This window comes from Capricornis sumatraensis, chromosome 16 (assembly GCF_032405125.1).
Source record: "Capricornis sumatraensis isolate serow.1 chromosome 16, serow.2, whole genome shotgun sequence".
Taxonomy (NCBI): Eukaryota; Metazoa; Chordata; class Mammalia; order Artiodactyla; family Bovidae; genus Capricornis; species Capricornis sumatraensis.
Genome location: NC_091084.1, coordinates 29527141 through 29551136, shown reverse-complemented (window position 1 = coordinate 29551136; position 23996 = coordinate 29527141). Strand labels below are relative to the sequence as shown.

The window sequence follows — 23996 nt, the reverse complement described above, 5'->3', positions numbered from 1 at the left end:
GGCTGCAGGGTGGCAAAAAAATAAAAAACAATGTACAGGGGCATAAACCTCAGTAAGAATTCAAAAGATATGAAGAATCTGGGACATAACTTACCACTTCTAGTAAGTGTGAGTTCCCTCTGATTTGCTTTATGGGAAGTGTGTTCATTAAGGACATTTCCCAAAGCATTTCCATCCAAGTAAATATAATATTTTTACATAGCTGTCTTTTAAAAATAGAAATGCATTCCTGACACTATTTATCATTTTTTAATAAGTGAAAAAGCTTAAAATGAATGATGAGTGATTTCTTTGACAGTTATATGGTAGATGAGATGTGCAGAGAATTCCCTTCTGGCCAGAACATTTTAAAGTGAACATTTTAAAAGAAAAATATATGTGAAATATTGGAGCTTATGTGAGAAAAACAATGGAAATCCCTGAGAGGACTGGAAAGCATGATCTCACAATGTAGAGTGAGGACTGACAGTTTGTGCCGAAGGTTTCTTAGAAAATTAGACTAAAAGGGAGGGACAAGAGGAGAAATAGTGCCCAGGCTGAATAGGAGGTCATATTGGAGACAGCACTGTGTAAAACTCAGACCCCAGAAAGGTGACTTCTCAGTGGATAAGTAGGAGAGAAAATTACCTGCATACAGAGACTTGTTTGTTAATGTCTTGGATCTGAATGGAGAAGTGGGAATAGTATCCCCCAAAAAATGCCTAAATGGAAGCTTGCACTCACATGGATTTGCAACCAGGAATTTGCACTGTCTGTGAGGCCTGAAAATTTCTCAGCTGGTAACCTTGTTGATAGCACTCCTGGTTGGCTGTGAGTCTCGGTGTCTGGGAAAATCAGGAAGTTTTTTCCCACTTGCTGTCTGTTTTACATATGGTAATGTGTTTGTTTCCGTGCTATTCTCTCAGTCTGCTCCACCCTCTTCTTTCCCCGCTGTGTCCACAAATCTGTTTTCTGTCTGCATCTCTGTTGCTGTCCTGTAGATAGATTTATCAGTACCATCTTTCTGTATTCCATATGCATGTGTTAATTATCCAGTATTTGCCTTGGGAGAATCAAATTTAAATCTCTGTAGACCTCAAAAACATTTTAATGGATAAAGTTGTAAGAAGTGTGAGCTTGCACAAGAAAACAAGCAACTGTGAGTCAGTCAGGTATAGCAGGTTTATATTTTCCAAAGATGACTGCCACATTTCCTGACCAGTGTGCCCTTCTAGAACCTTTATAGTCTGCCGTCAAGAAGTAGTGTCTAAAAGTTAAAAAAAAAAGTAGTGCCTGTCTCATTCCACTAAACCTAAACCTAGCCAGGCCTTTCTGACTGCTTTGACCAAAAGTCAGTCAACAAAATACACAACAGAAGTGATATTGTGTGGCTCTGTGAGTTCTGAAGCTAAGTCATAGAAATGCCACACACTTTTTCCTGTCTTTCTTGGGACGCATATTCTTGCATCTTCTCACCGTGCTGCGAAGAAGCCCACGCAGTCCATGGAGGGACCCGTGTGGAGACGGACGGAGGCCTAAGCTGTCAGCCAGCGCTAGCTTACCAGCCTTGTGAGAAGCCTTAAGTACATTTTTCTGTACCTCTTGGGTCATGATTTCCACCACCTTCCAAATTTGGTGGACGTGTTGATGCTGAGTGTGAGAGGTCTTCTGAATCAAATTCTTGTCTTTTTAAGTAAAACCAGCACAGAATAGATGAAGCAAGTAACCATCTGTAGTCCTGACGTCAACACAAGCTTCAGTCATGGTCTAACATTTTGACCACGGCATGACATTTTATAATGTAATGGCATGACATTTTTGTTAGGTAAGATCCATTTTATGGAAATTAGTCAGGCAGTTTTTGCCTTGAAAATCCTCAGTAATTAGCTTGACTTTGCTAAATGTTAGCTTCATCCTTCTGCAGATCAGTAAGGTTCACTTCAAAAACACTACCTTTGAGGCTATCAGATGCGATTTTTGTTCTTTGAGTTCCTTGTAGCTAGTGTTTTTCTAGTTTATCTTATATTGAACATACTGCTTTTACATCATACCTATCTTTGTTAGATAATGGATCAACCACTTTCTTCTTGACTCCTGTTTTGCCACCTTTTGTAAGGCGCTTGTTCTTGCTGACAGCTTTGGTGCTGCTCAGAGAGCCAAAAGGGTCAAGTTGCTTTTTCGTGTGTGGGTTATACTTGTAATTTGGAGACATTTCTTTATACCTGTTATATAGTTCAATAAAAATTTTACTGAAAAAAAGACACCATAAAGAGTGCAAATACAATCCACAACTTGAGAGAAGACGTAATGACAAAGTTGATGCAGAGTATTAAAGAACTTTTCAAATATTTTCAAAAAAAGGAAGTGGGAAAGTATGAACAAGTTTATTTCACAGAAGCGGAAATAAATGATCTGTGAACATATGAAAAGATCCTCAACATTTTCAATAATGAAGGAAATGCAAATTAAAACAAAGAGGAACTCTTTGCTCCCCACCCCCTACCAGACTAGGAAAAATGAGAAATAAGAATTATTGGTGATGATATGGAGCAGTGGGAACAGTCCCACTGTTGGGTGTGACCATTTTGGAAAACAATTGGGCTTTTACTTAATGGTTCCTAAATCTATACCCTAGTGAGCTTTCGCATTTAAGTATGAGTATTTAAAAGTACCGTTCATAGTAGGTAAAAACGTAAGCAGCCCAAACATCCAGCAACTGTAAAGTAGTAAATAATGGACAGGGAGGCCTGGCGTGCTGCGATTCATGGGGTCACGAAGAGTCGGACACGACTGAGCGATTGAACTGAACTGATATTTGTCAAAGGATGACTATTTAGCATAATATTAATTAGGTATCACTGCATGCATCTTCACAGAGGAATATTGTAAACACATTATAAGGATCAGAGAAGGTAGTTAAAAATGACAAGATGATGCTCTATAAAATTGAAAGGCAGGCAAATCTAACATGGTGTTTCATGATGCATACATAGTAAAATTATAAAGAAAAGCAGAGGAATAATAAAAGTTTATGATGGTCATTATCTTGGGATAAGGTCTAGAATAGAAGAGCACACAAGGAAATGCGGTTTGTGCGTGACGTATTTCACAATAAAAATTTTTATGAGCATATTGTTAACAAGAACCCCAGAATGATTATTTTTCTAAGAAATATTTGGTAATGCAAGTGCTAGTTCTTCACTGAGCTTTGGTAAGTGTTCTTGCATATAAAATCCCCCAGTAAATACATTTTGAATTTATCTTTCAAAGTTTCTTCATGTTAATCTTGCCCAATAGGGAACATAACTAGAAGAAGATGAAACAAAGAGGATTTATCCATATGTTCAATTTCAGTTGGTTGTAGCCTTAGAATGAGAAATTGGGCCCCTTATCCTACCTGTCTTAAAATTGGCTTGTTAGTTTTTAAAAGCAAGTGACTGTTCTTTATTTTTTTGGTGAGCAACAGCGGGACTCTTTTGCCTCTACATCAAGCCTGAGTCTGCAGTTTTAAAACTCTCCATGCGTTCGTCGACTTCTCTTCCTGTTCTGAAGGAACGCGAAAGCCAATGATTATGCACAAACCTGACCTACTTTGGAGGAACCAGAGGACAAAGAAACCCTCACTTTTCTTTATCCTTTTTTCGTTAAAAAAGCAGAGATTTGGGGAGGTGAGGGCCAGAACTTCCTATATCTCTTCTTTGAAAAATATAACACAGTTTGTGCCTGTCTTATAGATTAGAAGGTTCCCCGTGAGTGTTGGTTGCAGACTAGGGGAATTGACACCAACGACTTCTTTGTGTATCTGCTGATCTGGAAATGTTTGGTCATTTCCCAAGGGTGCTATAGCGTTGAGAACTAAGGAGGAAAGAATGTATTGATTTGTTTTTAATTTGTCTTTTGTATACATTTGATTTTGTGAACGGCTCCGTCCTTTTATTCCTTTTTAAAAGTAGTAGCTAGGATCTCACATATGTACTTAAGGTAATGAATGAATCAATTGGAATAAACATTTGGGCTAGTCATCCCCTTCAGTAGTTGCTGCAGTTGCCCAGTAGCTGCGACTCTAGTTCTTAGCTCTGTTTCCTGTTGTTGTTTTGCTAAGTTGGTAGCTTATTTTCATCTCAGTTTTTAATATTTGCTTTATCCATTGATGTTTTTTATAAATAAATTTAAAAAGTTCCCCCTAATAAATAAATAAAAAGCAGAACTCTTTTTGGTTTGGTTTGTTAGTAGTTACTATTGATAATTAATAATTGCTAAGTAAATAATGAACAAAGGTGTACAGCTAGACAATAAACACACTAAAAAGATGCTCAATATTACTAGTCATTAGGAAAATGAGAATTAAAACCACAGTGAAATATCACTTCATATCCATAAGGATGGCTTTAATTTAAAAAAGATGGACAGTAATAAGTCTTGGTGAGGAAGTAGAGAAATTAGAACCTTCTCTTGCTTTACTGGTGGGGATGTGAAGTATTGTAACCTCTTTGTCATTTCCTAACTGGAAAAAGGATAGTGCCATTTATGGAAATCAGGAAATGAGAAAGAGGGATAACGAAATTAGATTTTTTAGGTGTTAAAGATGTTTCTGGGACATTCAGGTGTTATGTTATCCACTACTTAAAACTTTTTAATTGTAGCTTTCAGGATAAAGTTCTCCAGATCAGTTTCTTTACCATGGTCTATGAGGCCTTCCTCAGTCTGGTCTCCCTTCTTTACTCTGTTCTAACGACACTGATTTTCTTTCAATCTTTGTTTGGTGTGCTTCTATTTTTGTGACCTTTGAACATTCAAATTTGGATAAGGTTCTTAGACTTGGATTTTTGGTTTCTATATTTGCATCTTCCTAATTTGGCTATAATTTATGGTTTAATTAATTTGACTTAATTGTGACACATTCCATTTCATTTAGTCTACCATTATTTGTTGTATAAGTGGAATGGAAATTGTATTACTGATTATAAGTGTTGTTAGTATTAATTGCAGGAGAGATTGACTTTACCAGTAGTGAAAATATTAGCAACAAAAATGCCAAGACTTTCCCAATTGGGCAGTGGTGCTGTGTTTTAATGTATTAAATTGCTGTTTAAGTGAGAAAGGTAATACTTACAAGTTTACTCACTGAGGTTATCTCCCACGTGGTAAATGCATCTTCCTACTTATGATATGGTCCTACGCTATATAGCACTATAAACCTAGATGACTTGAGAGTTCAAGATTGAGAACTGTGTGGTCTCTGATTTATTCAATGTGAATGCACTTTGGAATTAAAACCAGTAAAATGAAACTTTTAAAGAAGCAGTACCAAAGTCTCTCAGAGATCTAATTAGAAATTGGCGTGGTGAGAGCTTGTCTGATAACTCAGTTTGCAGGTCACCTACAGTTACACCTTTCATTTGGTCAGTGAGGACCTTGAGGACTGTAAAGGGAAGGTAATTTGCCCAAAGTCCCAAACGTTTCTTAGAGGTAGAGTTGGGAATTGAGCTCTAGATCCCAGTTCTCAGTCCATTGCTCTTTTTGCTGTTCCAGAAATTTCTAAATTGTTCTCCACAGCCCTAGGGTTCTGATGAGTTTTGTCCGTCTCTGAACCTTTTACCCAGAGTTAACCAGAGTAGGCGTTTCTCCCACTCCTTGTCTTCCGTATTAGAATTTCTATGAGATTTTGTTCAGAGAGGAAAAGATTCTGCTTCTGTGTGTTATTTTTTGTCTTTCCTACATAGAACTCTTTATTTTGTGCCATCTTCTACTCAGACAAGTACACTTGACTTATTAGAGCTTTCTTTGACTTTGTTTCAGAGAATGCCGGTGTGCCTTCTAAAGAAATCTGTGACCCAGAGATCTCAAACAGACTTCTAAATAGGAAGGGATAATTATTTTCAGAATGAAGTCATTATCAAAAATTTTATCCCCCTCCCTCTATTTTCCCTTCATTTTTCTCATCTCATAGATCTTATTCTTTGTGATTTTTTTGATGGAGTTTTCCATGGTCTGTTATTTTTCTAAAAAGATATTTATGCAAATATGTCTGTCTTAAATGAAACTATTTCTGATGTCTGGAGATTCTTTTGGGTCTCTTTGGCAGTGAATTAGGAGACATCTCCATTTGCTTAAACACAGTGTTGTCATAAGATCAAAAGAGGGCCTTGTAGACAGTGTGATAAATAGGTTGGTTTTTGCTTAAATTGTATATATTTTTAATGATTTTAAAAACCCTCACTGTTACTAACTTCTCAGTATTTTCATGAATACACAATTATGATAACTTATTTAATAGTAAAATCCTTGCCGTCACATGTAGTAGCTTTTCAGAATTCTAGACTTGTAATGTCAATTTAGGACTGTTTTAGAAAGTCAGAATTTAGGATGGATGTTCTTGCTAAGGGAAAGGATGAGCAGTCTTATTAAATGTTAACATACTTCATGTAGTTGTGTTTTTGCATTTAATGTGGGTATAGATTCCCCTTCAGGAGGGCATGGGAACCCATTCCAGTATCTTGGACTTCCCAGGTGGCGTTAATGGTTAAGAACCCTTCTGCCAATGCAGGAGACATAAGAGACGCAGTTTTTCTCCTTGGATCTGGAAGACCCCCTGGAGGAGGGCATGGCAACCCACTCCAGGATTCTTGCCTAGAGATCCCACGGACAGAAAAGCCCGGTGAGCTGCAGTTAATAGGGTCACACAGAGTCAGACGTGACTGAAGCTACTTGGCGCGCGCACACGCACAGTGATGTTAACATATATGTGATATATCAAATAATAATTATAACCTGTATAATAATGAGTTATATTCTGCTGAAACCCCTTTTCAATTTTTTTATGGCATTGTTATCAACATTACTCCTCTTGCCTTTAAAATAAATATCAGAAATTTGACAATTTACCAATGTTCCCGTTAGACTATCCAGGGGGAGAGTTTGAAGTAACCAAAACTTCACCATTTAGCTCATGAAACACAAACCTTCATTATGGAAATAAAATCTGTTTGATTTGAAAATGTGATGACTACTTAATATAAGGAACTCATTGAAGTCAGCATATATGCAAAAAGCCATCACACGAAACATTCCCATTTTGATGGAATCCCAGGAGGGCATTTCCTGTCAGCACTGATGGTTTGCAGCTGGCATTAGGAAAGCCCTTCAGAAGATACTGGGTGCAGTATTCCTGATGGGCACAGGGGAGCTGGCCCTTCAACTCTGGGCTGCCACAGGGAGGACAGACAGCCCAGTGTTATAACCATTCAGACTAGAAATGCCTGGCTTTTCAAAGATCTACATTTTGACAAATAGTTCACAGTACTGACATCTAAGGATATGTGACAGGTAAGAGTTTCAGAAATAGGTTCAAATGCTCTCTGATAATGGAGATTGCTTCCTATTTTCCTTTAGTCTCCTTTGCCAAATAATTGGGACATGTAAAGAGATGAGGGATTTAGAGTGGTTTTCAACTGTTTGGTTCACTCAGCCTCCTGCTACTGCAGGCTATGTTATTAGGCCTTGGGGGCATATTAATATAATTTGAAACAATTTAAAATATGAACTGTTGCTAACTTTGTGCACTGGAAACAACACTACCATTCATTGCAAGGTTAGCAAGATATTCAACCTAATAAATCTCCGTTGGGGAAGTTTAAAAAAGTTATACTCTGCCAGTTGAGTTTAGCTCTCTTTCCAGCCAGAGCTTTAAAAAGATTTGCATGTTCTAGGTGCCACCTCTAAACGTGCCTAGCCGTACACAGACTCCTCGACAAATGCCATCCTTGGGAAGAGCGCAGTCCTTCTGTGGGTCTGTGTTAGTTTTACCTATGAGCTGGTACTCCAGGAAAGAGTAGCATGTACTTCATTAAGAAAATGAATCTTGAAATCCATTACGCTTTCTGCTTCCTTCTAACCTCATAGTCCAGGCCATTGCCAAGTTCTTTACCCACGTGTCCCATCCTTCTTCTCTAGGATGAAAATTTCGTCTTTCATAGCTTAATTTCTCAGCATAACTTAAAATTTCTCTATGGGCTAACTGCTGCTCCCTATTTCTCTATTTCAGAACTTTTCTGTAACAATTACTATTGTTTCACTATGCCATTTTCTTCAGTCTTCTCTTTTGGTAGCCTCTAAAGTATTAGAATTTCTTTGTTCAACCATTTAGCTCTTACTGCCCAGCCCCTTCCCTCTTCTGAAAGTTCCAGTTTGCCCTCCAATCTTCTTTGAGCCGCTCCGTTTCTGCCATTCCTTTAAACAAGCCTTCAGGGCATTTAAAAAAATAGCTACTTTAGAATTGAATCATCAGTCTCATTCTAAATCCCCCTCCTAGGGACTTTCCTGGGGTTTCAGTGGTCAAGACTTCACACTTCCAGTGCAAGTGGTCCCCTGGTTGTGGAACTAAGCTCTCAAATGCTTCGGGGAAATAAGACCTGATGCAGTCAAGTAAATAAATAAATATTTTAAAATATCTTTATATTCCATTCACTTAAGTGGTAAACCTACAGCCCAGAAGTTGGTTTATTGTTCTAGAGCGCCAAAGAATTGATGCTTTTGAACTGTGGTGCTGGAGAAGACTCTGGAGATAGTCCAGGGAGATCAAACTAGTCAGTCCTAAAGGAAATCAGCCCTGAATACTCATTGGAAGGATTAATGCTGAAGCTGAAGCTCCAGTACTTTGGCCACCTGATGCAAAGAACTGACTCATTGGAAAAGACCCTGATGCTGGGAAAGATTGAAGGTGGGAGGAGAAGAGGGTGACAGAGGATGAGATGGTTGGATGGCATCACTGATTCAGTGGACATAAACTTGGGCAAACTCCGGGAGATGGTGAAGGACAGGGAAGCCTGGCGTGCTGCAGGTCACGGGGTTGCAAAGAGTTGGACATGGAGAGTGAACAACAGACAACAAAAACATACAGAGTATTGTTGGCACCATGTTAAATGTTTAAATAACAGCAATAATAATATCAGTTAGTCTGAGAAAGTTGCCCATTGTGTTAGAGACACACCCAGGACTTCTTTTTTCTGAGAGGGAAAATATTAACCAGATGGGAGTCATTGAAACTGAGAAATTATTTTCTTTTTGCCTTAAAATTTTTTCTTCTATGCCTTGAATTCCAAGTAATCACCAGAAAATTCCCACTTACTAATTATTTTTATGCCAACACACCATGTTTTGGGGCTTCCCAGGTGGCACAGTGGTAAAGAGTCCGCAATGCAGGAGACACAGGTTTGATCCCTGGGTCAGGAAGATCTCTTGGAGTAGGAAATGCAACCCACTCCAGTATTCTTGTCTGGAAAATTCTGTAGATAGAGGAGCCTGATGGGCTATGGTCCCAAAAGGTCAGACCTGACTGAGTGCACAAACACGCAGTTCTATCTTAGAAATGTTTCCAAGAAGGATGCATGTCTCATTTTCTTACTTCAGGTATGTTTTGTCTCTTCAGGTAAGCTCTCACTTCTGTATCTCTCAGACATTGTGCATCGATGAACTATTTTATTTTTGCTGTTTAGTATATAGCCCAAACAAAGAAGTATAGAAAAATAAAAAATCACCTGAAAGACCTGCTAGATATTTTAAACTACAGTTGACCCTTTTTTGTTTCTTTTATTAAAACTTTAATCGACTCTTGAACATTGTGGGGATTAATCCACATGTAACTAGCAGTTGGCTTTCTGCATCCCTGTTTCCTCTACATCTGAGAAGTCAACCAACCATGGAACATTTAGAACTGTTCAGTTCAGCTCAGTCGTGTCTGACTCTTTGCAACCCCAGGCCTCGCAGCACGCCAGGCCTCCCTGTCCATCACCAACTCCCAGAGTTCACCCAAACTCATGTCTGTCGAATTGGTGATGCCATCGAGCCATCTCATCCTCTGTCGTCCCCTTCTCCTCCTGCCCCCAATCCCTCCCAGCATCAGAGTCTTTTCCAATGAGCCAGCTCTTTGCATCAGGTGGCCAAAGTATTGGAATTTCAGCTTCAGCATCAGTCCTTCCAATGAACACCCAGGACTCCTTTAGGATGGACTGGTTGGATCTCCTTGCAGTCCAAGGGACTCTCAAGAGTCTTCTCCAACACCACAATTCAAAAGCATCAATTCTTCAGTGCTCAGCTTTCTTCACAGTCCAACTCTCAACGTCCATACATGACCACTGGAAAAACCATAGCCTTGACTAGATGGACCTTTGTTGGCAAAGTAATGTCTCTGCTTTTGAATATGCTATCTAGGTCGGTCATAAGTTTCCTCCCAAGGAGCAAGTGTCTTTTAATTTCATGGCTGCAGTCACCATCTGCAGTGATTTTGGAGCCCCCCAAAATAAAGTCTTCCACTGTTTCCACTGTTTCTCCATCTATTTCCCATGAAGTAATGGGACCAGATGCCATAATCTTCGTTTTCTGAATGTTGAGCTTTAAGCCAGCTTTTCACTCTCCTCTTTCACTTTCATCAAGAGGCTTTTTAGTTCCTCTTCACTTTCTGCCATAAGGGTGGTGTCGTCTGCATATCTGAGGTTTTTGATATTTCTCCTGACTGACGTACTCCTTTTCCTATTTGGAACCAGTCTTTTGTTCCATGTCCAGTTCTAACTGTCCTGACCTGCATACAGGTTTCTCAAGAGGCAGATCAGGTGGTCAGGTATTCCCATCTCTTTCAGAATTTCCCACAGTTTATTGTTTAGAATTGTAGTATTTACTATTGAAAAAAAATTCATGTATAAGTGGTCCTGAGCAGTTCAAAGCCTCATTGTTCGAGGGTCAACTGTATTTCCTTTGTGGTTCATTGAGAACTGACTAAATCTTATCCTTGGTTGTCCTGTTGAGTCCTCCTGTCTGGAGTTGGCTGGAATCCTGATGGCTCAGTCATTCCTTAGGCTTGACAGCTGCATATTTTCCGAAAAACAGTTGTGATGATATGTAAAATGGGTAGAGTAACGAGTTCTTTTCAAATGCATATCTTTGCTTTGCCCCTTAGTACTTGATTTCTTTCTTATAAACTAAAATACGGAATCCTTGATTGGTTCCAGTGCAAAGGTCAGGATCTCCCCAAGAATATGAACAGCGTACATCCTGAATGTAGCCACGTGGTAGACCTTTAATCCTGGCCCTTTAGTGCCTAGCACTAGACTATAAAGAGAAGTGAAAGTTGCTCAGTCGTGTCTGACTCTTAGTGACCCCACGGACTATACAGCCCAGGAATTCTCCAGGCCAGAATACTAGCATGGCTATCCTTTCCCTTCACCAGGGGATCTTCCCAACCCAGGGATCGAACCCAGGTCTCCCACAGTGCAGACAGATTTTTACTAGCTGAGCCACAAGGGAAGCCCAGTAGACTATAAGGGTTAACCTTTTAGTCTGATTTCTGTAGTCTGTGGTGGTTTGGGGTTTCTTTAAACCTGTTTTCCTGATGACAGTTCTATTTTCTAGTAAGTTTAAAAGAAAAAAAGCTTTTCATCAAGGCTGATTGTAAAGACATTTAATAAATTCCTTTTCTAGAAGCCATTTCAACTGGGAACGAATTAAGCCTTATGGAAAGAATTAAGTCCAACAGGAAAAAAAAAAATTGATGATTTTCTCAGTTTTCCCAGAGGTGGTACCATTCTAGGTTTATAGGAGAGAAGTTAATTCATTACATACAACAACGCCTTATTGTTCTCAGTATTTGATCCAAAGACCCCAGAGTCTCCAAAATTCTTTCAGTGAGTCCCCAAAATTCTTTTAGTGAGTCCCCAAGGTCAAAACTGTTTTATAAATATTCAAACAATATTTTTATTTTTGACTCTCACTCTCTCACAGTTACATAGTGGAGATTTCAAAAGACTACATGATGTTTGATGGTCTGATTCCCTGACGGCTGGTGCAGTGTGTGCTTGGGTATTCTTCTGTCTTAAAATCTTCCGTTCTGATTTTAATTTTAACCCAATTTCTAAGTAAATATTAATAGATATTACACGTATGAACAAAGCTTCTTTGAAGGTTCTCAGTAATTTTTATAAGAAGGAATCCTGAGACCAAAAAGTTTGAGAACTGCTGTGTGGCTGAGTGTGGGATTTCCTTCTCTCACAGAATCCCAGTGGGGAATATCAGTAGCTGCTAGGGAGCTGTGCAAGTGTGTTGCCTTAAGCCAGGCAGTTATTCAATAAACATTTTTTAATGGAACTAAATTGGGTTCTTGGAATGCAACTTTGAGACCTTTTCTAAGATTCTCCCCAAGGCAGTGCTGGAGCATTGAGTTCCTTGCAGCCTGCCAAGTTTCTTCGAGATGGGTGACTGGCAAGCCTCAGTATTGGGTCAGATATTTCAGAAGTCGTTTTCGTGGAATACCTGCTCTAACTGATGGCTCATTGGCATTATCTAGAGCAGTGCTGTCCAGTGAGATAAAGGCCACCTATATAATTTTAATTTTAGAGTAATCATATTTTCAAAACTAAAGACTTGTGATATTAATTAGGTTTCCCTTCAGTTTTTTTTTTTTTAAGTTTACTTTATTTTACTTTACAATACTGTGTTGGTTTTGCCATATATCAACATGAATCCGCCACTGGTGTACACGTGTTCCCAATCCTGAACCCCCCTCCCACCTTCCTCCCCATACCATCCCTCTGGGTCATCCCAGTGCACCAGCCCCAAGCGTCCTGTATCCTGCATCAAACCTAGGCTGGTGATTCGTTTCTTATATGATATTATACATGTTTCAATGTCATTCTCCCAAATCATCTCACCCTCTCCCTTTCCCACAGAGTCCAAAAAACTGTTCTATACATCTGTGTCTCTTTTGCTGTCTCGCATACAGGGTTATCATTACCATCTTTCTAAATTCCATATATATGTGTTAGTATACTGTATTGGTGTTTTTCTTTCTGACTTACTTCACTCTGTATAATTGGCTCCAGTTTCATCCACCGCATTAGAACTGATTCAAATTTTTTTTTTTAATGGCTGAGTAATACTCCATTGTGTGTATGTACCACAGCTTTCTTATCCATTCGTCTGCTGATGGACATCTGGGTTGCTTCCATGTCCTGGCTATTATAAACAGTGCTGCGATGAACATTGGGGTACACATGTCTCTTTCAATTCTGGTTTCCTCGGTGTGTATGCCCAGCAGTGGGATTGCTGTGTCATAAGGCAGTTCTATTTCCAGTTTTTTAAGGAATCTCCACACTGTTCTCCATAGTGGCTGTACTAGTTTGCATTCCCACCAACAGTGTAAGAGGGTTCCCTTTTCTCCACACCCTCTCCAGCATTTGTTGCTTGTAGACTTTCGGATCATAGCCATTCTGACTGGTGTGAAATGGTACCTCATTGTGGTTTTGATTTGCATTTCTCTGATAATGAGTGATGTTGAGCATCTTTTCATGTGTTTGTTAGCCATCTGTATGTCTTCTTTGGAGAAGGGTCTGTTTAGTTTTTTCGCCCATTTTTTGATTGGGTCATTTATTTTTCTGGAATTGAGCTGCAGGAGTTGCTTGTATATTTTTGAGATTAGTTGTTTGTCAGTTGCTTCATTTGCTATTATTTTCTCCCATTCTGAAGGCTGTCTTTTCGCCTTGCTTATAGTTTCCTTTGTTTTGCAGAAGCTTTTAATTTTAATTAGATCCCATTTGTTAATTTTTCCCTTCGGTTTTATTGAGGTGTAATTAACAAATAGAATTGTAAGATACTTAAAGTATACAATATGATGTTTTGATATGTATATATTGTGAGAGGATTTACTCTAGTTGAGTTAATTACCGTATCTATCATCTGACATAGTTATCTTTTCTTCCTACTAGGTGGGAATATTTAAGTTCTACTCTCAACAAATTTCAGTTATACAATGCCATATTATCAGATGTAGTCACCATTTTTTACATTAGATCCTCAGACCTTATTCATTTTATAACTGAAAGATTGCACCCTTTTACCATCTTCTCCCTATTTTCCTCACTCCTCAGCCTCTGGCAGCCACTTTTCTGCTTTGTTTCTATGAGTTTGGCTTGCTCTTTCTTTTTTAAAGATTTTACATATAAGTGATACTGTGCGATAATGTGGTATTTGTCTTTGGCTTATTTCACTTGGCATAATGTCCTCCCCAGGTTCATCCATTTGTTGCAAATGACAGAATTTTCTTCTTTTCTAACGCCCAATAATATTCAGTGGTATACGTACACCAGATGTTATTAATCCATGCATCTGTTGACGGACACTTGGGTAATTTTCATACTTTGGCTACTGAGTGAACATCGCAAGACAGATAATCTCTTTGAAATAATGATTTAGTTTTCTTTGGATATATACTCGGAAGTAGGACTGCTGGTAGTTTTACTTTTTATTCCTTGAGGAACCTCCGTACTGTTTTCATAGTGGCTGTACCGGTTTATACTCCCACCAACAGTGTATAAGGGTTCCCTTTCCTCCATTTCCTTGCTGGCATTTGTTATCTTGTCTTTTTTGATGGTAGACATCCTAACAGGCAGGAAGTGGTATCTCATTGTGGTTTTGCTTTGTATTTCCCTGATGACTAGTGATGTTGAGTCCCTTTTCATGTACCTGTTGGCCATTTGTATGTCTTCGTTGAAAAGATATCTGTTTAGGTCCTTTGCCTATTTTTAGATTGGATTTTTTTTTTCTGTACCTGAGTTGTATGAATTCCTTCTATATTTTGGATATTAACTCCTTACCAGATATGTGACTTGTAAATATAATTCCCATTCCATAGGGTTGCCTTTTTATTGAAATTAGGTTTAATAATATATTTTATTTAGCTTGTTATATCCAAAATATTGTTTCTACATGTAATCAATGTAAAAATTATCAGTGAGATAGTTTACATTCCCTTTTTGTTGTTAAGGCTTTGAAATCTGATATGTATGTTTACATGTATAGCATATCAGTTTGAACTAGCCACATTTCAGGTGCTCAGTAGTTACATGTGACTGATGTCTACTCCATTGCACAGCACTAATCTAAACCATAAAATGATTCTAGACCTGAGCTGAGAGTAATCTAGATACTAGATAAGTTTTGTCATATAAATAAGAGAACACAAGCTTAGCTACAGAAGTTAATATAGAGATAGCCTCTTAAAAATAATTAACAATGGCAAAATGCCTAAATGTTAGTGCATTTCAATGAGAGGTAGACTTCTTTTCATAAAAGAATATAGAAAAAAATAAAAATTAAAAAAAATCTTTCTCTGCACTGTTATAATGTCTTCTCTTACCTTCTTAAAAGCATTCCGTTTGTTTACTGTATTCTGTGACATGATTATGCGTGCATCTGCGTACTAGTTTAAGAGAGTGCTCTTTCTCTTTCTGGAGGAATTTTAGCGATTGTGGTCTTTGCGTTTTCTCCCTAAGTAGTTTCTTTTTTTTAAGCTGCTCATTGATCGCAGCGTCTCCCTGAGTGAAGAGACCTGCTTATGTCTGGTGGGTAAGGAGGGAAGGTGGTCTGCTTTGACCTTCCTACTGAATCTCTTCGTGGCTCATTGCTTTTATTGCCACCTTATCTTGCCTGTGAATGTGACATCAGAATATGTGAGTGAATTATTGCCTGTTGTGAGGAGAACACTGTTTTCTTGAACTTCATTCCCTAAGAGCATTACTGCACTTAGAAAAATTAGGTAAGAGTTAAAGAACTGTGGTTTAGAAGTGAGAACAGGAGGAAATGGCTGTTTTCCCCTTCTAGAATGAGTAAAGAACTAGGACTTTAAATTTGGCACAGTATAAGTTTAACTTTTCCTCATACCACCTGTGTATTAAAAAAGAAATCTGTTGAAATATATTGGGTAAGGAAATTCTTAAGGACTCCCAATAATCTGTATCTCTTTAGCAACATATTTGATATAATACCATGTTTAATTAATACTATTGTCAATTCACAAGATCATGCTCTTTGCAGGATTCTGTGTAGAGTAGTCAAACTTAAGAAATACATGGTCTGCTGGTAATGTGTTGGAAATTTCCCCCTTTATTTGTTATGCTTTTCATATGTATGTACAAGTATGTGATTCATAGATTTTTAACACTAACCTAAAAACATTCTTTGAGAGTCTTGTCTTCTGTTTACCTGCCCATTTACCTTTTGTTATTGACACACTTTATTTTTCAAGCAACTAGTATGTACTACTTTTAAAGCCTTTATTATATAGCCTCCAATAATCTATAACAGTGAAAATTTATGGTCATTGGTCTCTTCAAGTAGTCTTGAAATAATTAGAACTACCTGCTTGCCAGCTACCTGCTCTCTGACTTGGTAGTTTCTGTTTCACTGGTATTTATTTTTTTAAGGAATTGCTATTTAGAAAACTTCTACTCCTCAGTTTGCAGCTAAGGTAGGAGCTAAGTACGAGGAAGTTCCCATCTCTGTTAGTGAGTGGTCCCATTAGGTGCCTGTGCAGAGTAGTCCTGTGGCCTCCTCCCTTGTGTTAGCTACTTAGCATGGATGGAAGGGGGCCCAGCCTGCCTTGAAGAGGCAGAAGAAGGAGGAAGAGGGAGGAAGCAGCTCCTGGCTTCTCTTTGACATAGCCTTCAGGATCAGGTCTTGCTGTGGGTTCCATCCTGTGGCTCAGTCTGACTTTGCTGAATGAAATGCGTTTTCTTCCCAGTTCTGTTTCTTCCGTGCTCTTCCCACATCAGCTGGAAGCAGCCTGTTCTGAATGCTGCCCACAAATTGTTAGCTGTTTTGCTGCTAGTCCCCCAGCTCACCCCTTAGGAGTTGTGTTGCAGATCCAGGACTATGTCACTTAGTGAAGCAAACCTAATCCTTGCCAAAGAATGCCTAACATTTAAGGCTTGATTCCAGAAAAAAAGGAAAAAATAACAAAAGCAGTACCTCTAACGAATGTGTGTTGCATGCCAGGCATTATATAAGAAGGTTGCATTCATTAGCTCAGTTAATCCTCAGTAACTTTTAAAGTGGCTTCTATTGTTGCCTACACTTTATAGATAAGGAGCCATGGAAAAATTAAGTAACTTGGTTATATGTTGGTTATATGGTTATATGTTACCAGACAAATTCAAGATTTTGAGCCCAGTCAGCTTGACGCCATGTTCAGCTGCTAGGCAAAACTTCACCTCCCTGTGCCTTGTGGAAGCTTAAATGTCAGTATAAAGTAGGCGGGGACTTGATGCTTTTATATATTAAAATCTCTCTGAATTTACTTCTAAGATTATGAAAAAAGTCAGTGTGTTAGTCCCTCAGCTGTGCCCGACTCTATTGTGAACCTATGGGCTGTAGCCTGCCAGGCTCCTGTCTCTACTGTGATTTTTGTTGCTGTTGTTCTGGGAATTGTTCTTAGAGAACCAGCTGCAGATGCCAGACTAATTGCTGGCGTTAAGGTCCTATATGTGGTCTCCCACAGTGACGAGAAGAAGAAATGGTTAGGGGCCGTAGGGTTCAGGACAGCTTATTAGAAGATCAGTTAGCTGGTGAGATTTGTTAATGTTTGTGCTATTGCTCCTTATAAAATTCTCCTCCCTCATTTCTGCCCATCTCAATTCTGTGTCTTCTCAGGCTCTCTCTCTTTGTGAAGTCTACCTGTGCTTACTTTTTCTCCCCCAGCTGAAGGTCATACTTCGTCCTCCATTCTGCTTATACCGTGTACAGGGCTGTATTCATTCTACTTCCAGGGCTGAATGGTTGCCTGTTTCACATGCCTGTCTTCTCTGCTCGATTGTGAGGTCCCTGAAGTGAAGGCTGTGTCTGGTTAGTCTTCGTAGCTCAAGCCACATCCACCTCATTCTATCACATTCCATGTTCAAGGCAGAGCTTAACTCTGAATTGAGCTGGAATTGCTCTGCTTGTGCCTTCCTTCCATTAGTCCTTAACCTAACATCAGAAACAACTCCAAAGAAAGTTGCTGTTGTGCTGGTCATTCTTACATTTGAATCATTTACTATGTATAGTTCCATACTGTCTGTATTTATTTGGTCTGAACTTTTTTTATTATTGACATCTTTGCTTCCCTGCTTTTCTTTATCTTTTTTTTCTCAATAAGTGTAAATTTTCTTTTCCTCCCCCAGTGTATAGACCCATATAATTTTAGGAATTGAAAGGTGCTAAATTTGCTTAGCCCTTATCCTTCATCCAGCTAATATTTGTTGAGTACATACTGATTGAGTAGTTGAAAAAGACATAGAGATATTTGGGGGCAACCCAATATATTGAATGTTTAAGAATAATGAGGAAGTTTAGATTTAATAGATTAAAAATGCCTTTCATCATTTATTCTGTTTTTAAATGTGTGCTGCTGAGTAACTTAAGAATTACGAACAAAGTAGAAAGATGTTTTATGCTGAAGCTGTATATATACAGCACAGAGAGGTCTCCTAAAGATTTTTTTAGGATTGTCATTAAGGATTTGATTCTAAAGCTGAGCTACCTGGGTTTCGTTCTTTGGTCTACCACATACTAGCTATAAATTACTTCAGTTCAGTTCAGTCACTCAGTCGTCTCTGACTCTTTGTGACCTCATGAATTGCAGCATGCCAGGCCTCCCTGTCTATCACCAACTCCTGGAGTTCCCCCAAACTCACGTCCATTGAGTCGGTGATGCCATCCAGCCATCTCATCCTCTGTCGTCCCCTTCTCCTCCTGCCCCCAATCCCTCCTAGAATCAGGGTCTTTTCTAATGAGTCAACTCTTCACATGAGGTGGCCAAAGTATTGGAGTTTCAGCTTCAGCATCAGTCCTTCCATTACTTAGTCCTGGGTAATTACTGAATCTCTATGTGTCTCAGGTTCCATATTTGTAAAACAGGGTTGATAATAATATGGAGTGTTGTAAGGTTTGAATGAGTTAGTATTTACAAAGCACTAATGATTATATAGTATATATATATACTGACAAATAGTAAGTGTTCAGTATATAGTGTATATATATATAATATATGTAATATATAGTATATAGTAATTGTATATATAATAGAGTATATATAGTATATAGTTATAGAGTATATTATAGTATATAGTGATTGTATATAGTTATATAGTATATATATAGTATATAGTAATTGTATATATATAATATAAAGTATATATAGTATATATAGAGTATAGTAGTAATTTATATATATAATATACAGTATATACAGTTACAGTGTATATATAGAGAGTATATATATAGTAATCGTATATGTATGATATAGAGTATGTAGAGAGTATATAGTAATTGTATATATGTAATATAGAGTACAGTTATAGAGCATATACATAGTATATAGTAATTGTATATATATAATATAGAGTATAGTATATAGTTATAGAGTATATATATAGTAGATAGTAATTGTATATCTATAATGTAGAGTACATATGTAGTGATAGTGTATATATGTAGAGTATATAGTGATTGTATATGTATAATGAAGAGTATATAGAGTATATAATTCAGTATCTAGTAATTGTATATATATAATATAGAGTGTATAGTTACAGAGTATATCTATAGTAGATAGTAATTGTATATATAATGTAGAGTGTATATGTAGTATATATGTAGAGTATATAGTCATTGTATGTGTATAATGGAGAGTATATAGTTCAGTATATAGTAATTGCTGCTGCCACCACCACCACCACCCTTGTTACTCTGTTACTGAATTATAGAAGCACCTCCTGGGATGTGGGATGCACCTGTGGAACTTCTAGTCAGACCTTACCAAGTCATCGTTTACTTATCATATAAGCTGCTTCTTTTAATAAGAAGCCCTGCATATTGTTCTCTGCACCAAAGCATGATTTCCCTAGATTGCAACCGCATCTGCAGGGTAATGAAGTATTTTGTTCTGGGGTTTTACTGTAGGAGCAATTTAAGAAATGACAGAAGACCCATTAGCTTTTGGAGTCTGTTCCTTTGAGACTAACTTGCTAGGAATCCATTTCCTATCTTTTTAAAAAGAGTAAATTTATTTTCTTCGCTGACGTCCTATAAACAAGATAATGGCAATTTGTATTTTGTGGGATATGTTTTAAGGTGGATTTAATTTTCCTTAGTAAATGCTTTTTAATAATGCATGAGTGAATGTTCTTTCTCTCTTGTCAGGTTGCTATCAAGATCATTGATAAGACCCAGCTGGACGAAGAAAACTTGAAGAAGATTTTCCGAGAAGTTCAAATTATGAAGATGCTTTGCCACCCCCACATTATCAGGCTTTACCAGGTAGGACCCCTAGTGGTGTAGTGCAGGGCAGCAGAGAGCCCATGGTGGCCACTTGTGTCTTGTGGCCACTTTTGAGGAGAAGGTGGGTGGGTGAACATCCGCAACTTTTTTTTTTCTATGTTCATATGTTCTTCCTACTATTTCCCCACCCTATTATCCCCCAACTCAGTACTTCAGTTTCCCCTGGGGATTTACTAGTAAGCTCTAGCTTACCTAGGTAAGCTTGGATGCCATTCGTAGAGTTACACAAAAAGATTATTTAGAAGATGATGAGAACCTATTTATTCAGGTCAGAATCTTAAAGCAGAATGGGAAACCCAAAAGGAACAGAGAATTTAAAGAGATTAAAATAATATTAACTTTCACAGCATTATTGACATACCAATGTCTGTGATCATTTTATGAATTATCACAAAGGATACTTTCAGTGTGGCTTGTTGTACCAGTCGAACCTGTCTCCTTTCAACTCTAATAGGGTCCCAGACATAGTTTTTCTAAGGTTGCACTTGATTACCTTGATAACCAGGAGACTGTGTATGCGTACTTAGTCCCTCAGTTATGTCCGCCTCTTTGCAACCCCGTGGACTGTAGCCTGCCAGACTGCTCTGTCCATGGGGATTCTCCAAGCAAGAATACTGGAGTGGGTTGCCATGCCCTCCTCCAGGGGCTTCTCAATCCAGGTATTGAACCCAGGTCTCCCACATTGCAAGTGGATTCTTTACCATCTGAGCCACCACGGAAGCCCAGCCAAGAGACTGACTCTGCATAATGGCAGAGTTTTCTGTTCTACTTTACTTAGCTTCCCAGGAAGCATGCATATTTCATGCCATCATCAAAAATGATTCCTTAGCCTTACTGCAAAAGCAGTGAATCTAATGGCTGGAATTTTAAGCCAGATAGGAGAGGAGGACCTTGCCTTAGCAGGCAGGTGGAAGAGATATTTTGGGAGAGGTGGGGCTTTGGGATGCTTCTCAAATTGCAGTGTGTTGGCAACCATGAGCCCTGCCTGTGTATGAGGCCAGGCCTACTCAATGCTCTCTACCAGAACAGCCAACACCTCGTTCTGCAGGAAGTGGCCACCCACTCAGTTCGTTTGCTGCTGTTAGTCTGCAGTAAATGGTTACTGGTCCAGACCTGGGATCATGTGTAAGAGTGGAAAGGTTACATCTGAGGCACAACAGGCAACCTCTCAGTCTGCTATTTTTATGGAAAAGAAAGCATGTCGTGATATTAATGTATGTTTAAGACTATAGTGTTAGGGCTCTTGTCTGGCGTCACCTGCTCATGCCATGAAATGAATTAGATCAGCAGGAGCAGGATTGTTGAAATTTTATCACACAAAGTTATATTGAGCAACACCTCCGTTGTGCCTGAGAAGGAAACCCATGAAAGCTTCCTGGGGTTGCCTGAAGAGCTGTGTCTGCAAGTTCAGAGCTGATGCTTCCTTCCTATCCTGACAGACAGTAAACTTCTTGACCTCACTTTTTAAAATAAATCATCTTTTAATAGTTGTAGAGCTCATTATAAAGGCTGACTTTCCTTAAGAGGTTAACTTATAGATATTAACCTTACCACTGAAATCTGCAAGTTAACCTTTCTTACCCAAGATTTCATTAGCCTTTCAGATTTAAAGACTTTCAACCCTGGCTTTGAACATTGCCCTCTCTTAGGCTTTAATTTTGCTGTCTGGCAGCTAATATTGTTAATGGGAGATTCTGAGCTGCCAAGGTGAGTATGCATTAAGGTAGTTTTTATGTCATTTGCTAAAGCTTCGGTCTCCTTGGGCTTCCAGAGTAAACCAAATTTAGATAACTATATAGGGAAGTTTTTGAACTCCTGAAAAGCTTAAAAATAAAAAACATAATAGTCTGAAGTTAAACTCAACATTGTAAATCAACTCTACTTCAACAAAATTTAAAAAATTTACAGTCAATAAAGTGAAAGTGAAGTCGTGTCCAACTCTTTGCCACCCCGTGGACAGTAGCCTGCACCAGGCTCCTCCATCCATGGGATTTTCTAGGTAAGAGCACTGGAGTGGGTTGCCATTTCCTTCTCCAGGTAATCTTCCCGACCCAGGGATCGAACCCAGGTCTCCTGCATTGTAGACAGACGCTTTACCATCTGAACCGCCAGGGAAGTCCATAAAAGGCCTGGTATAAAGGAGATATACAGTGTGACTTTTTTTTCTTGTTTTATTTTTCCTTAACCCTCAATTATGTTTAGGATACTTACTTTTTGTTACATGAGCCAACATATAGAGAGCTTGGAAGCGATACATGTAACAGTGGGCTAGTATCACCAGTCTGTAGAGAGTTTTTAAGTTAAAGTGAGAAAAATGACAGTTGTTTCATTGAAAAATTAAAATAATGTGTATGCATACATTGGAGTACTATGAAGCCATTTAAAAGAAGAGATAGATCTATTGTTATAATGGTATTAATGTATAGAGATGTCAAAGTGACTAGGGAATGATTTGACAAAATAATTGACTGTCAAGTATAGTGAAAGTATAGAACTGTGCTGCCTACTTTGATGGTCACTAGCTACATGTGGTTGTGTATTAACATGTGGCTCGCTTGAATGAGGAACTGGGTTTTAACTTTTATTTAATATTAATTTAAATATAAAAACTGGAGCTATTTACAATTAAAAGTGTTTGAAATGATGTTAATGATAGTAAAATATAATATTAGAATTAATTTCACCTTTTTCTTTTTACTTTTTTAATGTGCTACTAGAAGGGTTAAAATTGTATGTGAGACTCACATAGTATTTCTGTTGGATACCACTACCCTAGAATGATATAAAATAAACTATTAACAGAGTTTCCTCTGGGGAATAAATGGAAGGGCTTAATGGAATAATGGAAGGGCTTAGACAGAGGAAAACCTTTGGTCTTTTGTTTATATACTAGGTATTTAAAATGTTTATAATGAACATTTATACTTATATATTAATACTTTCATAAATATTTGACGAAAAGGTAAAAAGGAAGAAGGAACTGATAACACACCACAAGTTTTTAGAAAAGTAGCAAAATAAAGACTAAGATTAAAATACAAATGAGTAGTTTATATCTTTGAGGTTGTTGAATGGAAAGTTGTCATTTCCATTTTTTAAAAAGCACAGTTATATGTAATATCTGTGTAGTTCTTAAGTGATTCCAGTTGTTCTCCCTAAGTTTTATTTTGGTTAGGTTTTGGGAGGGACATTTTTGAGCTTCAACTGATCAATGATCCAAAACTTAAAGTGACCAAATGTGAACTTTTTGGTTCTTGGCAGCGTCTTTGTGTCTTTTTGTGGAGCTTAAAAGATTGCCGAGGCCTGCTGGGACAAGGCAAGGACTGTCTCTCTCAAGTAGTAAATATTTCCTGCTTTTAGGAACTTGGAGGGATACCTGTTTCCCCCCTTCTTAATGACGTTTATATCTGTTCCCTCCCAGCTCTGCAAGTTTGAAGTCTCCTTTAGGCAGAAATGATTGTTAGCGCTTCACACGACAAAAGAAAGAGTTGTCGGTCCCCCTCGCTGTGCCGTCAGCCTCTCATTTGTGTCACTCTCACTTTCCTGCCTTTGCACCAGGTCATGGAGACAGAGCGGATGATTTATCTGGTGACAGAATATGCTAGTGGAGGGGAAATATTTGGTAAGTACACCTCTTGCATTCTTTAAACAGCGATTGAGCATAGTATGGCAAACCTGAAATAGCTGTTCCACGCCCTTGTCACGTGAACAGCTGGCACTCGATGCGGTCCTTCAGTGCTGTCATTTTCTACCAGCAAAGCAGTTTCAATGATTTTTGAGTTGCCTCTTAAAGTTCTCACCATCTTTGTTTCCTTAGCAAAGGTGGTTCGTTTGTTTCGGTCAGGTGTTGACAGTTGAGATTAAAGATCTTCAGAAAC

The 23996-nt window shown here is 38.3% G+C and overlaps 1 protein-coding gene and 1 pseudogene across 1 annotated transcript in view; one reads left to right on the top strand and one right to left on the bottom strand.

Moving 5' to 3' along the window:
* Positions 1-23996, top strand: part of SIK3 (SIK family kinase 3) — a 258013-nt gene that overhangs the window by 123976 nt on the left and 110041 nt on the right. Inside the window, exons 2-3 of the mRNA XM_068988165.1 lie at positions 19981-20097; positions 23677-23740. Of these exons, the coding sequence (XP_068844266.1) occupies positions 19981-20097; positions 23677-23740 (181 nt within the window). The remainder of the gene's footprint in view (positions 1-19980; positions 20098-23676; positions 23741-23996) is intronic.
* Positions 1393-2191, bottom strand: LOC138092709 (small ribosomal subunit protein eS1-like; annotated as a pseudogene).